At 44.2% G+C, this 15,894-nt stretch overlaps 1 protein-coding gene across 4 annotated transcripts in view; it reads left to right on the top strand.

Annotated features, from left to right (window-relative positions):
• Nucleotides 1-15,894, top strand: part of LOC106610785 (AT-rich interactive domain-containing protein 1B) — a 229,244-nt gene that overhangs the window by 160,924 nt on the left and 52,426 nt on the right. For 3 of the 4 annotated variants that reach the window (XM_014210355.2, XM_014210357.2, XM_014210353.2), the window contains exons 7-8: nt 789-1,001; nt 11,525-11,840. In XM_014210355.2, the coding sequence (XP_014065830.2) occupies nt 789-1,001; nt 11,525-11,840 (529 nt within the window). The remainder of the gene's footprint in view (nt 1-788; nt 1,002-11,524; nt 11,841-15,894) is intronic. The other variant, XM_014210359.2, reaches the window with a different exon arrangement.

The following is a 15,894-nucleotide window of genomic DNA, read 5'->3' as shown; positions in this document are numbered from 1 at the left end:
ATCGATGTACAGTGTATCAGAATATACGGCCTTACACACAATGCACTGCCAGCTTGCCATACTAACAATCTGATGACTATCTTCGAGTAACAAGACCTAAAGACATTATAGAGGATTATAGTATAGTCAGGCTCACCCCTCTACACCCAATCACAGCTTTAGAGGGAGGTTAGGAGAGAAACAGATGCGTCAAGTCACCTGTTTGGCCCTGCATAAAGAGTGGATCTTTAACTCTTTACAGAAAGGAGGTTTGTGTGTGTGTCTTTATGTGTGTCTACGTAGGCTGCAATACTCTTAAGCACAGTCCGTTGTCAGTGCTGTCTCTCTGTGTGTTCCAGGCTTTATGCAGTCCGTTGTCAGTGCTGTCTCTCTGTGTGTTCCAGGCTTTATGCAGTCCGTTGTCAGTGCTGTCTCTCTGTGTGTTCCAGGCTTTATGCAGTCCGTTGTCAGTGCTGTCTCTCTGTGTGTTCCAGGCTTTATGCAGTCCGTTGTCAGTGCTGTCTCTCTGTGTGTTCCAGGCTTTATGCAGTCCGTTGTCAGTGCTGTCTCTCTGTGTGTTCCAGGCTTTATGCAGTCCGTTGTCAGTGCTGTCTCTCTGTGTGTTCCAGGCTTTATGCAGTCCGTTGTCAGTGCTGTCTCTCTGTGTGTTCCAGGCTTTATGCAGTCCGTTGTTAGTGCTGTCTCTCTGTGTGTTCCAGGCTTTATGCAGTCCGTTGTCAGTGCTGTCTCTCTGTGTGTTCCAGGCTTTATGCAGTCCGTTGTCAGTGCTGTCTCTCTGTGTGTTCCAGGCTTTATGTCCAACATGCAGAGAAACCAGTCTGGCTCCCAGTTTGCACCACCACCACCTCAGTCTGGGCCTTCCATGTCCCCTCACCCCTCTCCTGGTCCTGGTCCTGTAGGACAAATATACCCAGGGATGGGGCCCAGGCCCTACCTCCAGGGTGGCTCCAGTGGCCCCTACGGACCCCAGGGATCCCAGGCAAACCAGTATGGACCCCAAGGTAGGAGTACGACAGCTGTTGTTTCATTATACTTATCTACCTTTACACTATCTACGCAGTGGATTCGGCTATGTCAGTCACGCCTGTTCGTGACAGGTGTATAAAATCGAGCACACAGCCATGCAATCTCCATAGACAAACACTGGCAGTAGAATGGCCTTACTGAAGAGCTCAGTGACTTTTAACATGGCACCGTCATAGGATGCCACCTTTCCAACAAGTCATCTCATCAAATTTCTGCCGTGCTAGAGCTGCCCGGGTCAACTAAGTGCTGTAATTGTGAAGTGGAAAAGTCTAGGAGCAACAATGGCTCAGCCGCAAAGTTGTAGGCCACACAAGCTCACAGAATGGGACCGCCGAGTGCTGAAGCGCGAAGCGTGTAAAATCGTCTGTCCTCGGTTGCAACATGCACTAACGAGTTCCAGACTGCCTCTGGAAGCAACGTCAGCACAAGAACTGTTCCTCGGGAGCTTCATGAAACGGGTTTCCATGGGCGAGCAGCCACACACAAGCCTAAGATCACCATGTGCAATGCCAAGCTTTAGCTGAAGTGGTGTAACGCTCACCGCCATTGGACTGAATCATGCTTCACCATTTGGTAACCCGACGGCCGAATCTGTGTTTGGCAGATGCCAGAAGAACGCTACCTGCCCGAATGCATAGTGCAAACTGTAAAGTTTGGTGGAGGAGGTATAATGGTTCAGGCAGGCTCCTTAGTTCTAGTGAAGGGAAATCTTAACGCTACATTTGTGGCAACAGTTTGGGAAAGGCCCTTGTCTGTTTCAGCATGACAATGCCCCTGTGAACAAAGCAAGGCCCATACAGAAATGGTTTGTCAAGATCGGTGTGGCCTGCACAGAGCACTGACCTCATCCTGTCGAACACCTTTGGAATGAATTGGAACGCTGACTGCGAGCCAGGCCTAATCGCCCAACTTCACTAATGCTCTTCGAGGCTGAATGGAAGCAAGTCCCTGCAGCAAAGTTACAACATCTAGTGGACAGCCTTCCCAGAAGAGTGGAGGCTATTATAGCAGGGGGGGACCAACTCCATATTAATTGCTATGATTTTGGAATGAAATGTTCGACGAGCAGGTGTCCACATACTTTTGGTCATGTAGTGTATATAACAGGACAGTTAGTAACTTTGGTATACAGTAAGAGTAGCTCATGAGTAAGAATCCCTCTAAATGGATCCACTTACTAAGGAATGGCATTAGTATTTCCATATTCAACCAGCACTACTTGGCAGCCACTTAAGACATTTTATGTTGTGGACCTTGACATAAATGTCAACTCTCTACATAGTATTTTAAGGAAACAATAGCATGGAGCTGGTTCTTTCTCTCTTTCTTTCTATCTCTCTCTCTCTTTCTCCCCCCCTCACTATGGGATTAAGCCATTCGTCAGAATATTCATGAAGCACTTGAACTCTAGACGCTACCCATGCCTATATCATTATTGGATTAAAGACAGATTGACGTGGCAGACCCGGCTGATAAAACGTGTTTTCTGAGCTGTGATGATGCTGTTCAATCCATTACTGGGGTCAGTATTTTTAAGTTGCCCACAGAAATGGGTTGGAGTGTTTTATACTGCCCACCAACGTCATTAAAGCCAATGAGGAGGTCAGTTTGATGTTGTCATCTTTTGACCTGTGGTAGACTTGTGGGAAACAGTAGAGAGGATATTTCTAGTCTGAGAGTGCATTTCAATCAGACCCACATTGCAGTATTCGTACCATAGTCTTTCCCCCTTGGTCAAATAAAATCACAGAATGGTTTGAAAAAGGAGTCATAAACTGTGTTTGAATACTCATACTAACCCCACTAACCGTACTATTTGTGACATAAATTGAGTATATAGTGTACTTATTGGTCATAGTATGGATATACTGTAGTTAGTATGCCAAATGTTCCCGGATGTTGTACTACATTCGCCGAAACTCTATTTCCGTGCTTTTAGGGCCCATAATGCAATTCTTCCAAAAATGTGCGTTGCTTCACAACATTTTCAGATTGAAAGAAAATGGCGGAAAATATGCTGCCTGGAAGTCCGACGAGAGCGGATACAAATTCATTGCTTTAACTAATTATGGGAACATGTTAAGAAAATGTTGAGCAATGTATTAAATAATGACTTTTCAAATAAGTTACGTTACACGTTATGTTGGCTGACAATTTGTAAGCTACGCTATCCTTTGGAACCGCATTGCATATCATTACAGCAGTATGTGCCGGTATGTTAGCTAGCTACCTAACGAGTTGGCTACTAAAACATCGAACTTGCCAGTTCTTAGCTTAGCTAAGTGGTATAGTCGTTGTACGTTCTCAATGGACATTGTTAATTCGGGTGTGTTTATACATTTGTTCTGGCTACTCTCATTTGAGTGTGCCAGAGCACAGAATAACTGATGAATTTACGAACACAACAACCGTTGAATATGGCCGGTTTGAATATGGCCGGTGTCAGTAAACGTTGGCAAAAAAGCGGAATTAAATTGTTGCCAGCACCACAGTTACAGTCACCGACACTCTGGATAACATGAAAACAGCCTAACCAGCTCTGCTAGTGTGAGTAAAATGGTCAGAGTGAGGTGTTCTCTCATTTGTGTCTGGTAGTAGCTAGCAAGCTAACCAACGTTAGCCAATTAGCTTGGGTGCTTGACTGCCGTTGTAAGGTCAGAACGCTCGGATCAACCCTACTCCTCGGCCAGAGCATCCAGTGTGCACTTTGAAAGCCCCGAATTTACGAACGGACAATCTGACAACGCTCTGAATATACGAACGGCCCCAGATTGAATTTACGAACACACCCAAAGTTATAATATGTCTAGCTAGTAATTTGTTATGATAACAAGCTAGCAAGGGGTTGCATAGCAACAGCATCAACTTCCAGTAGACAGGCCTGGCGCTAGTACGCTCAACTGAAAGAATACAATTCTTTTAAAGTATACTAAAATGAACTAATAGTATGTAGTACATACAGTACCAGTCAAAAGTTTGGACACACCTACTCATTCCAGGGTTTTTCTTTATTTATACTATTTTCTGCATGGTAGAATAATAGTGAAGATATCAAAACTATAAAATAACACATGAAATCATTTAGTAACCAAAAAAGTGTTAGCCACCCTTTGCCTTCATAACAGCTTTGCACACTCTTGGCATTTTCTCAACCACCTTCATAAGGTAGTCACTTGGAATGCATTTCAATTAACAGTTGTGCCTTGTTAAAGTTCATTTGTGGAATTTCTTTCCTTAACCCTTTCACACGTACCGTCACACCGGGTGTGATCGTTCTACAGTGGTCCCTGAAGCGTACGATCACACCCCGTGTGATTAGAACACTCATTTAGAACGGCCAGTTTCGAATGACACAACAATCAGCATTTGAGCTGGCCACACTTTTTTCAGAAACTATTTACACAAACACAGTCCTTACAAAGTTATCTCCAGAATGTGAGCAGTTTATTTTTGGATGCAATGTTCAGATATTCACAGAAGTGTATATATAACACAACACAATCATCCTAACCGGAAAAATGTAGGCTACATTTGTCCTAGCGCTAACTGAGGAAAGATTGACGCAACACAAGCAGTCATATTTTCTAACTCTCGGCTGACATAAACTACAATATGAATTAGCTAATAGCAATTACTATGTATAATTAATCACATCACGGGTGAGCTCACCATTGATCGAAATAATTAGGTAAAACGCTTTCTAGAAATCGAAAGTTATCCGACGATTAGTTTCAGCGCACAGCCATGCATTTTTCCCTCACAGAAACCGAAGATAATAAGAGAAGACAAGATGAGTTTGGTCTGTTTGTTTGCATGTTGAAGGGGTGTCATCTACCGTCTTTCACATCCCACCATTCATTTCCGGAAGTCCTCAAAAAATGAGTTAACTCTTACTCACCTCATTTTGTTATAACATCTTTGGTCAAACAGACGATTACGTGAAACCCAGAATGCATTGTATGTCAACAAACATGGCTCCATACACATAGCTGGAATTAGCTTAGCTCATCATAATCAGTACAGCCTTCAAAACATTATTTTACACACATACTATGCGCCCATTACAATTTATGCAAAAATCGGAACGCATGATTTATCACGAGTAATTGAAAAACGTGAATAAAATACTAAATATATAAATAATACCACACAAAACATTTTATGATAGTGATTTATTGATACAAATGGCGTGTGCAGGCAGTCAATCACTGTAACCTCTCACTCCCACTCTGAGCCATTCAGTGTTGTTGTTTATGTAACAATCACATCCTGGAATGGAGAGAACGTTCGAACATCACGTGCATAAAAAAACTCACGCTGGGGCGACCGTTAGAGATATTTGGAACTCACACGTGAATTAATGCGTTTGAGCCAATCAGTTGTGTTGTGACAAGGTAGGGGTGGTATACAGTAGATAGCCCTATTTGGTAAAAGACCAAGTCCATATTATGGCATGAACAGCTCAAATAAGCAAAGAGAAACAACAGTCCATCATTACTTTAAGACATGAAGGTCAGTCAATCTGGAAAATGTCAAGAACTTTAAAAGTTTATTCAAGTGCAGTTGCAGAAACCATCAAGCGCTATGACGAAACTGGCTCTCATGAGGACCACCACAGGACAGGAAGACCCGGAGTTACCTCTGCTGCAGAGGATATGTTCATTAGAGTTAACTGCACCTCAGATTGCAGCCCAAATAAATGCTTCAGAGTTCAAGTAACAGACACAACTGTTCAGAGGAGACTGTGTGAATCAGGCCTTCGTGGTCGAATTGCTGCAAAGAAACCACTACTAAAGGACACCAATAAGAAGAGACTTGCTTGGGCCAAGAAACACGAGCAATGGACATTAGACCGGTGGAAATCCAAATTTGAGATTTTTGGTTCCAACCGCTGTGTCTTTGTGAGAAGCAGAGTAGGTGAACAGATGATCTCCACATGTGTGGTTTCCACTGTGAAGCATGGAGGAGGAGGTTTGATGGTGTGGGGGGGCTTTGCTGGTGACACTGTCAGTGATTTATTTAGAATTCAAGGCACACTTAACCAGCATGGCTACAACAGCATTCTGCAGCGATATGCCATCCCATCTGGTTTAGTGGGACTATATTTGTTTTTCAACAGGACAATGACCCAAAACACACTTCCAGGCTGTGTAAGGGCTATTTGACCAAGAAGGAGAGTGATGGAGTGCTGCATCAGATGACCTGGCCTCCACAATCCCCCGACCTCAACCCAATTGAGATGGTTTGGGATGAGTTGGACCGCAGAGTGAAAAGCAGCCAACAAGTGCTCAATATATGTGGGAACTCTTTCAAGACTATTGGAAAAGCATTCCTCATGAAGCTGGTTGAGAGAATGCCAAGAGTGTGCAAAGCTGTAATCAAGGCAAAGGCTGGCTATTTTGAAGAATCTAAAATCTAAAATATATTTTGATTTGTTTAACACTTTTTGGCTACTACATGATTCCATATGTGTTATTTCATAGTTTTGATGTCTTCACTATTATTCTACAATGTATAAAATAGTAAAACATTAAGAAAAACCCTTGAATGAGTAGTTGTGTCCAAACTTTTGACTGGTTCTGTACTCATTAAGTATGTAGTATACATTATGTTGGTATGGGTATTCGAACACAGCTATGGTCTGTGATCACTTAATTTGACCAAACACTGTGTATTATAAGTTATAGTGTGAATTAAGTGTATTTTAAACCAGTAACCTGTCAGATATGCTGGCTATCGTTTCCCCGGTCAAAAAGTCTTCCAAAACACACCAGTCCATTTCAGCGCTTGGTGGGAAAAATTCTTAGAATAGCTCTTTGCAATTAAACAGGCTCTTAGAGTTGAGTGTTCTCTATCACGGCTTTAGAAAGCAGCAGTCACTCCCATATCTTTGCATCTGCTTTTGTGTTTAGTTCCCCTGGGTGTGCACCAAAGGATATTTGGGGGTATTAGTAATGTGTGCTCTAATGTGTCGCTGTGATGAAGGCACCGTCCATGTGTGTGTTTTTCTAATATCGCCGAGACCCTGACATTAGTTCATGTTGATTAATAGCTCTAATGCATGTGGTATTTGGCCTCTCTCCACCCACTCTTATGTGCTAATGTGACTTAGCTGGGATGACAGCCAGTGGCTGAGGCAGAACAAAACTGAAATATAAAAAGTCTGGAGTCGGATGAGCGTGAAACGCTGCACAGCTGACAGGAGGGATGTTCTTGCCAGTGACAAGCCAACCCCTCCACCCCCATACACTCTAAAGACAGAGTACACACACATACACACGCTCTTCTCTCTCTTTTCATTTTCTCTCTCTCAACACACAAGCACACAGACCCCCCCTGAGGAACATGTGTGTTGGAGTGGGTCCATGGATCCCCAGGCGGTTGCAGTGCCCTGGTGGTGGGGGTGCGGTGTGGGCTCTGGGCCCTGGTTTTGAAAGGGTTTGTTCAGACTGGTGTGTTCAGGCTGGTCTGTTCAGGCTGGCCTGTTCAGGCTGGGCTGCTCAGACTGGTCTGTGTTGGCTGGGGCTTGGGCTGAGGTGAACAGGCCAGGCAGCTGCTGCTCATTGTTCTTAATGACGGCTCCATCTGCTTCCCGTCTCTCCCGTGCCACAAAATTACTAACCCATTAAACCAACATGGAAACGCACTCCAAGTTCCTGATCCCTGCACTCTGTTTTTCTTGGCCAGTCTTGGCACTGCTAGAAGATCCAAGCCTCAGGCTGTGAACAACTGAACACACATCAGTGTGTGTGTATCACCAATACCCACTCTCTTTCTACACTCTAGCTCTCTCTGTATCTCTCTCTCTCTCTCTCTCTCTCTCTCCCTCTCTCTCTCTCGTCGCTGACACACACTGACACGCTGAGCTTGTACTCTGGCTAAGAACATGAAAACCGTCTCATGTTTCATTGTGTAACTTAAATGCGACAGCATTTGTCTCTTATCAAGGGACAGGATACTACAACCTTCAGGTCAGCACAAGGAAATCCACCTACCTCCTCTCTACTAACGCAATGAGGTACAGCATCTGGGTTGACCACTTACAATGTTTAACTACGAAATATGTTGACCGCCCTTTGAACCCCCTTTCAAACACAAGAGGCCCAAGTTCTTCAGCATGATCTTGTACAGTTTGTTGATACCAGGCTCTGTTAAAGTGCCTCCAGTTGTTCCCGCAGCTGCTCTGCAGACGTGCTCTATAAGCCATGTACACTACAGTAGATACAGACCTGAGCTATGTGGAGTGCTGTAAGACAGAGTCAGTGAAAAGAGGAAGAGCCTGCTGTGCCTCTCCCACAGCTAACATCCCACTCTCACCCCCACCGCTCCAAGGTTAAGTACCCCACTGGTAATAGCCATGCTTTCGACAGCAGTTTGTGAGCCTGGGTGCTTTGCTGAGCCCTTCTACCTTATTTGGTAAAAGGAGAGCTCAATCCCACAGAGCCGCAGGGGCAGTGGCGGTTTTGGGAAATGGGTTGGACCGAGTACGGAGCCCTGAGGTGCTCCGTACCTGCTGCACCACAGACGCCCTGCTGAGAGAGATGCTGAGGTGGCTCTGAGAGGATCTACCTGGGGCCTCGGGCCAGAAGAGAGGGAGGGAGGGCGAAGAGAGCGAGAAAGGAAGGTGGGTGAGAGGGAGGGAGAATTTGAGAGAGTTTCCGAGAAATAGAAAAGGGGGGAAAAAAATCACTTTTACCCATAATTCTTCTCTCCAAAAGAAAGCTGTCATGCCCCGCATTTGTTTGTGTTCAGCAACATACTATACTGTTTGTTTTTAACGTTAGCTAAGCAACTCTGGCCATTCTCTATGTCCTGCAGCTGTAGACTACTGCTGTGTAATCTGCGTTACGTTCCTGAGTGATGGAGTCCACAGATTCCTGCCAAAGCCAGGGATTGGTGAGCCGGTTGTTAGCAACGCTGCATCCAGTCTGCTGAGGAAGCAGTGTCTGTAATCTGTTCGGTCACAGTCCTCCTTTTCCCGCAGGAGTGTGGAGATTAAATACAGCTTGGCAACAGCGCCTCAGAATGCATGACCATGCCTGGAATTTCCATGTAATTGGTATCACACCGCAGTCCTCTCGCTGCCTCTCTCTGTCGGTTATAAATACCACACCTCCCAATGGCAACCGCAGCCTGAGACGGCAGGGAGGGCTGGGTCAGGAGAATAGTAAAGTATGGAGGAGAAATTATATCTCTCTGCCGCTTTTTCTCTCTGTTTTGCTTGTAAATGTGCCTAAACAGCAAAAGGAGCGGATAAACCTGATGCTTAGGTGTGGGTAAAAGTGTGCTGTGTGCTGTGTAAAAGTCTGAATGAGGACGAGAGGCCCCGCAGAGCAGCCCTGGATCATGTAGTGGTATTCTGGGTAAGAGATGGGCCCCTCAGTGGCTGTAGAGAACAGAGCGGAGCAGGGAGCGGCAACACTACTCCCCCCTGAAGTAGCACCCTGACATGGCACCAGCTGCATTACCAGCCATCTTGGAAATTAACTATTATCACGCTGAAGAAAAACACCTCACAGGAAAGCTGAATGTAAATCTTGTCCGCCTGAAAAAAGCCCCAAAAATGTGAATAAAACCAAGATTTTTTCTCAAACAGCTGCTTCAAGTGTATCTCTGGTCCCCCTAAACATAGCTCTTAAACTGAAGATAGTCTCTTAAATGTCAATACAGTATGATTGATGAACTCTGTGAAGAACACATGTCCACTTTTATGTGATCCTTCCTCGTCCATACGACTCTCACGGTGACGTTTGTGGAAGTGTAAACCACAGCAGATTAGGAAACCCTAGCCCTCATGGAAACTTCACAGGCTCTGCCTCTTGCTCTTTTCTGATTGGCAGCCTGGATGCTAAAGATGGAAAAAACCCAGTTGGAATATCCAAATGGGCCTCAATGATGGGCCTCACACCAAATGGGCCTCACACAACAACACACACACACACAAAAAGAGCACTGAGAAGCAATGGAGCAGAGCCAGAACCCAAACAGTGTGACTGGGGTTCAGCAGCTGTATGGTGTGGGCCGCTGACTGAGGCGTTTCAGATGCAGCACGTACTGTACAATGAGGAGGAGATGGAGGACACCACAGGACAGATGATTCCCAGGGTTCTCAACAATGTCACTGCTGAAAAGAGAGTGGAATGGTACTGTGCCTCACTGCATATACACACACGTGCACACACACATCCACAAACACCCTATCTATCCATGTTTGAATATATCCTCCTGTTCTTGTCCTCCTACCATCTTTTTCTTTGAACGGTTCCTTTCTTGGAAAGTTGGCGATGAGGCCCCAAAACCCTTGACAGGTGTCAACTGTGTTCCAAATCAGCCAGACTCCCCAGATACATATCTGGCACTCTACATTTCCTGCTACACTACATTTCATCACACTTTCTGGGCAAATTCAACTGGAGCAGCAGATTTTCATGGGAAAGACTTGTTTTGATTTTATATAAATCCCATCTCCGGGGGAGCTCTTTTTTCTGTTGGACTCGCAGGCTTACGTCATAAGGAATGTCTTTCCACTGAAGCAGCTCGAGGACACCAAAAGCTATTTCCATTTTTGGAGTCTGTTCCATGCGCGGAATATTGTCATTGAACTTTCCTCATTCAGGTTTAAAGGGACTTGATCCCCTTTTCCAGACATATTCTCAGAGGATTAAGCTTTGCGCTCCGACTAAAGCACTCTTAATCAAATCAAAATAAATAGCCCCCTTCACAAAAGGGACTCCACATTTTCTGTGTGTGTGTGTGGTGTGTGCGCACATGCATGCATGTGTGTGTGTTTTCTTGAATGTTTGTGTTTGTGACTCCTTTTCCAGCTGGCTCTGGAGTGTGTTAAGCCAAAATGTAGGGGTTTAAGTGTGCGTGAGGAAGGCTTGTGCCATTATGGCTGCTGGGGCAGGAAGAAAGCCTTTACTGCAGATTACAGTGGCTCTCAAGTGTTTCTAAAAGTCAAGCTTTGCAATTGTTCACATGGCGATTCAGCATCCCTCCCCTCCCATAGATGTCAAATCTGCAGCCAATATATCAATGGCAATGGCTTCAGTATAACAAAGAACTGTATTCACAATTGCATAGATACACCCTACAGAGGCTATTGAGTCAAAAGTGTAAGGATGTAGTGTGTCAGTAAAGCTGTTTCATCTGACATTTGCTTCTATTTCACATATGATGTTGATTTTTCTATCACAGTATAATCCTTGTGCTGTGACGTCGTAGCTACATAATGTCATAATATGGTCATTTAGCAGGCGCTTTTATCTAACACAACTTACAGTTGACTGGTAAAGCATGTATAGAAAGAGTATCCTTGTGTGCCAAGCCTCTAGGTTCTCCTCTGCGGTGGATGCAGAGCGAATGAGAGAAAATGACTACATGAAACTAGCATAAGATATATAACTGTCACTTTATTCATGCTGAGGGATGAACTTACTGTTATCGTTAAACTGGCCTCTGCTAACTCCCAGATGTTCTATTTCTCCTCTGTCCTCAGGTAACTACCCACGTCCACCCAACTACGGCGGAACCCCCAGTGCCAACTACAGCGGCCCCGGCCCTGGCATGACCAACAGCCTGGGTATGAATGCCAGCAGCCCCATGCACGGCCAGGGTCCCGGGCAGCCCATGCCCATGGGCCGCAGTCTTGGCGCGGGCAGCCGACCCTACCCCAACATGGCCCCCAGCTCGCCCAGTATGCCCCAGCCGGCAGGCCCAGGGATGGGCCCTCCTTCACTGGGCAACGTCAACCGCAAGGCCCAGGAGGCAGCCGCTTCCGTTATGCAGGCCGCAGTCAACTCTGTACAGAGCAGGTGAGATGACATGTTCGTTTTCTTCACCAGTGGTCTCTCTGATGATGTGTGTGTGTGTGTGTGTGTGTGTGTGTGTGTGTGTGTGTGTGTGTGTGTGTGTGTGTGTGTGTGTGTGTGTGTGTGTGTGTGCGAGTGTGCGAGTGTGCGAGTGTGCGAGCGTGCGTATGTGATCTGTGTGTGATCTGTGTATGAGAGTGACATTGATAGACAGAGAGAGAAGAGGAGAGGAATTGGGCAGAAGGCTGAACACATTACTGCAATGTTCCAGTAAAAATACTTTATTTGGAGAAGAGACTATTTTTACTACCCCCTGAAATAGTCTGCTAAAATGTGTGAGCACAGGGCATCACTCACTCACTTATGTCACTACAGAGACTTTGGGGCTTTACGCTCTTCGGACTAAAGTTTCAGTGCGTAGTTCTCTATGCTCAAACTGTGGGGAGATATAGAGGAGCATTGTGTGCCATGGAACTCATTCAAATAAATCTCTTCTTGTTTAATACTAGAGGACAGTAAGAGCTTCATATAGGACAGGGTTAAACAACCGGCCGAATTTGTCACACGGGTAGTTTTATTTGACCCCCCAAGTTTTCTGAGCAATATATATATATATATATATATATATATATATTTTATTTTTTGTATTTTTTTTTATTTTTTATTGTTGGACATAAAATACTGTAAAAAAACACCAGGAAATCAACTACAAGTGATTTTAATTTAGGAACTCTGTTTCCAAGTAATCCCACGCATAATAGAGATACGTGATCGTATACAAATGGAAGCAAAGTTTGACATTATTATGTTTTTAGTCAAATATGATATCTGTTTGAGATTCTTGCGGTCATTTTGCAGTCAACAAATGATTTGTAATTATGTTCCGTTCCCCCGTCCATCCGCTTAAGAAGAAATCGGCCCGCGGCTGAATCGAGTTGATGATCCCTGATGTAGGGCTTCTATCTATCTGGAAGGCATTAGAAGCACAATCTCGCTGGTGAAATTATGTCCAATGGAATATTGTGTTAGAGACTGAGTAGCAGTAGAAAAAAAAACAGAGTCGTTATAATGAACAACGATGCACTACGTTACCTTGGAAAACACTTAACAAGATTTCAAGTGATCATAACATGCCCTTCACATGTACAACACAACACCAAGCTACTTAGGAAACTCAACAAACACTTGGAGACCAACATAAAAAGCAGCATTATGAAGAACCTTGACACATATCAAGCAGTACATATTTATAGGGCCGGGACGATACCAGTATCGCAATGTTTTTTCCATGGCAAAAATGAAAACACGAAGCAGACCTTACTCTTTGGTCCTTTAAAAACCTGCTGTATAAAATAGTGTGTGCTATTGTAAGGTTCTATATTTATTTTCTTAGTCAACCTTGTGTTCTTGAACGTAGCCCTGTTTCTTTGTGTTCTAGAACGTAGCCCTGTCTTTCATTTTTGTTCATTGATTTCACCTGCGTTAGTTACTCAGCTGGTCTCATCAGCTCCTTATTTAGTTCAGTTCATGCTGTTTGTTCCTTTGTGAGGTATTGTTCGTTTTGACTCTACTAAGCCTTTTCCGAGCTCGTTTGTGAGAACCAGTTATAGCCTTCAGTCCTAGTTTTGATTCACCTGCCTGTTTGCCTACCTGTGTATGACCGTTGCCTGCCTGTGACCACGGTTCCTGCCTTCTGCGAAATAAACACCTGCCGCGCTCTGCGAGTGAATCTACACCTTTTTCTCCCCGAGTATTCATTACAGCTATAGCTTTGAAAATAAATGTGCCTCTGGAGGACAACACAATGTTTGTTTCCAACATTAGGGCTGTTTTCCTAAGTTAAATCCACTTTGTGTTTTGTTTCCTTGCTACGATACTAACGAGTCTCGCAATACTGGTATCGTCCCGGCCCTACTTATTTATGTACTTACAGTATTTATGCTAAATGGAATGGGTAGATGGGTGTTATTTAGCTAGTGTGCTTGAGTAATTTAATGTGTGAGTGCTTCCCAGAGCAGGGCAGATTTGTGAGGAGGAAGTGGTGGGATTGTGTGTGGGCAGTAAACTCTGGCTGAACCCTGTCTTGGGAGTATTTGTAAACATGGACCAGTCTTTAAAATGGTAGGAGGAACAGAAGTGGTCATATTGAGCAGCTTGGGGCTTCGCCTTCTGAAGCAATGCAGACGGGCGGAGGCCAATCACCAATGCTTCTGCTGAAGTGGCCTTGTGAATGTGTATCCCTATTTATGTACAGAATATCGTTAATTGAAATGAGTTTCGGCCTCCCCCAGGTTCTCTGCAGGCTGTTCCAGTGGCTGGGAGCATAGTACCTAAAGGCTGTCTCTCCATGCCTCTTGGTCCTAGGCTTTGGGATAGTAAAAAGGCCAGTGCCAGAGGATCTGAGGGACCTACTGGGTACATAACTCAAAAGCATATCTGACATGTATTGGGGTTCAAAATCGTGGCTTGATTTAAAAACCAATAGAAGAATCTTAAAATGTATTCTAAAACTCACAGGCAGCCAATGCAGCCTTTAAAACCAGTGTTATATGTGCTCTCTGTCTGGTCTTGGTCAGTACCTGTGCTGAAGAATTCTGTGTATTTTGCAGTTGACCAATGGCTTTTTTGGGTAGACCATACAGGAGAGCATTACAGTAGTCAAGCCTGCTGGTAATAAAAGCATGGATGAGTCTCTCTGTATCAACCTGAGAAACGGCCACACCTTGGCAATGTTCCTCAAGTAGTAAAAAGCTATTTTTGTCACATTCCTACTGTGTGATTCGAAATTAAGAATCTAAAATGACACCTAGGTTTTTTTACCTGGTATTTTATCTTTATTGCCCGTGAATTAAAATGTGCGGCCAGATTCTCTCCCTGTGCTTTGGCTCCAAGTACCTCGGTCTTGTCTTGATTTAGCTGGAGGAAGTTGTGAGCCATCCAACTATTTAAATCACTTATACAATCTAATAATTTATCTGTGGAGCTAAAATCCTCTGGTAACACAGAAATGTAAAGTTGTGTATCGTCTGCGTAGCAGTGAAAATCAATGTCGTGCTTCTGATAACGCTGCCAAGGGGTAAACCGAACAGTACCAGACCCAAATTCGAAACCTTGTGGAACCCCACTTGTGATATCTATTTTCTCTGAGTTATGTTCACCAAGGGGGACAAAAACTCTCGACCGGTTAAATAGGTTCTAAACCAATTTAGAACTGAACCAGAGAGGCCAACCCACCTCTCCAGTCTGTCCAGAACGACATCATGGTCAACAATTGTCGAATGCAACACTTAAATCCAAGAGTACATGAACAGAAAGCTGTTTGGCATCTGTGTTGGCTCTAAGATCATTTACCACTTCAACTAAGGCTGTCTCTGTGCTGTGTTGGGCATGAAAACCAGATTGGACTTTTTTTTAAATACAGTTGGCACTTAAAAAAACATTTAGCTGTTTGAAAACCAATTTCTCCAGAATTTTGCGTAAGAATGGAAGGTTGGAGATTGGCAGAAAATTGCTAGGAGCTGAAGAATATAGATTACTTTTCTTCAGAAGGGTTCACCAACAGCAGTTTTTAGTGCAGTGAGGAAAGTGCCTGTGAACAGGCAGTGATTAACAATAGCCTTCACTTTTTCAGATATGCAATTAAAAACTGTTTTGAAGAAGGTGGTGGGGATAGGATCGAGAAGGCAGGTAGAAGGCTTGTGATATCGCTTTCCTGAGCACGTCTGTGCCAACCAGGGAAAATACATCCAGATTGTCTTTGCGTGGTAGGCTGACTGATACCCAGCCTAATGTTGGTTATCTTATCTCTGAAATATGCCGCAAACTCATCCATCACATTTCGATGTGGAGGAAAGTTCACATAGGTTTGCGGGAGTAGGATTTATCAGGCCATCGATGGAGGAGAAGAGCACTCAAATTATTCTGATTATTAGTGATCAAGTTAGAAAAATGAGCCCGTCTGGTATTTCTAATTGCCTTGTTATATATGCCAAGTTGCTCTCTCAGAATAGCATAATGGACCAGATAATGGTGATCAGATAAAGCAATGTCAACAATA

Source organism: Salmo salar, chromosome ssa09, assembly GCF_905237065.1.
Source record: "Salmo salar chromosome ssa09, Ssal_v3.1, whole genome shotgun sequence".
Taxonomy (NCBI): Eukaryota; Metazoa; Chordata; class Actinopteri; order Salmoniformes; family Salmonidae; genus Salmo; species Salmo salar.
This window is presented reverse-complemented; position numbering and strand designations above follow the sequence as displayed.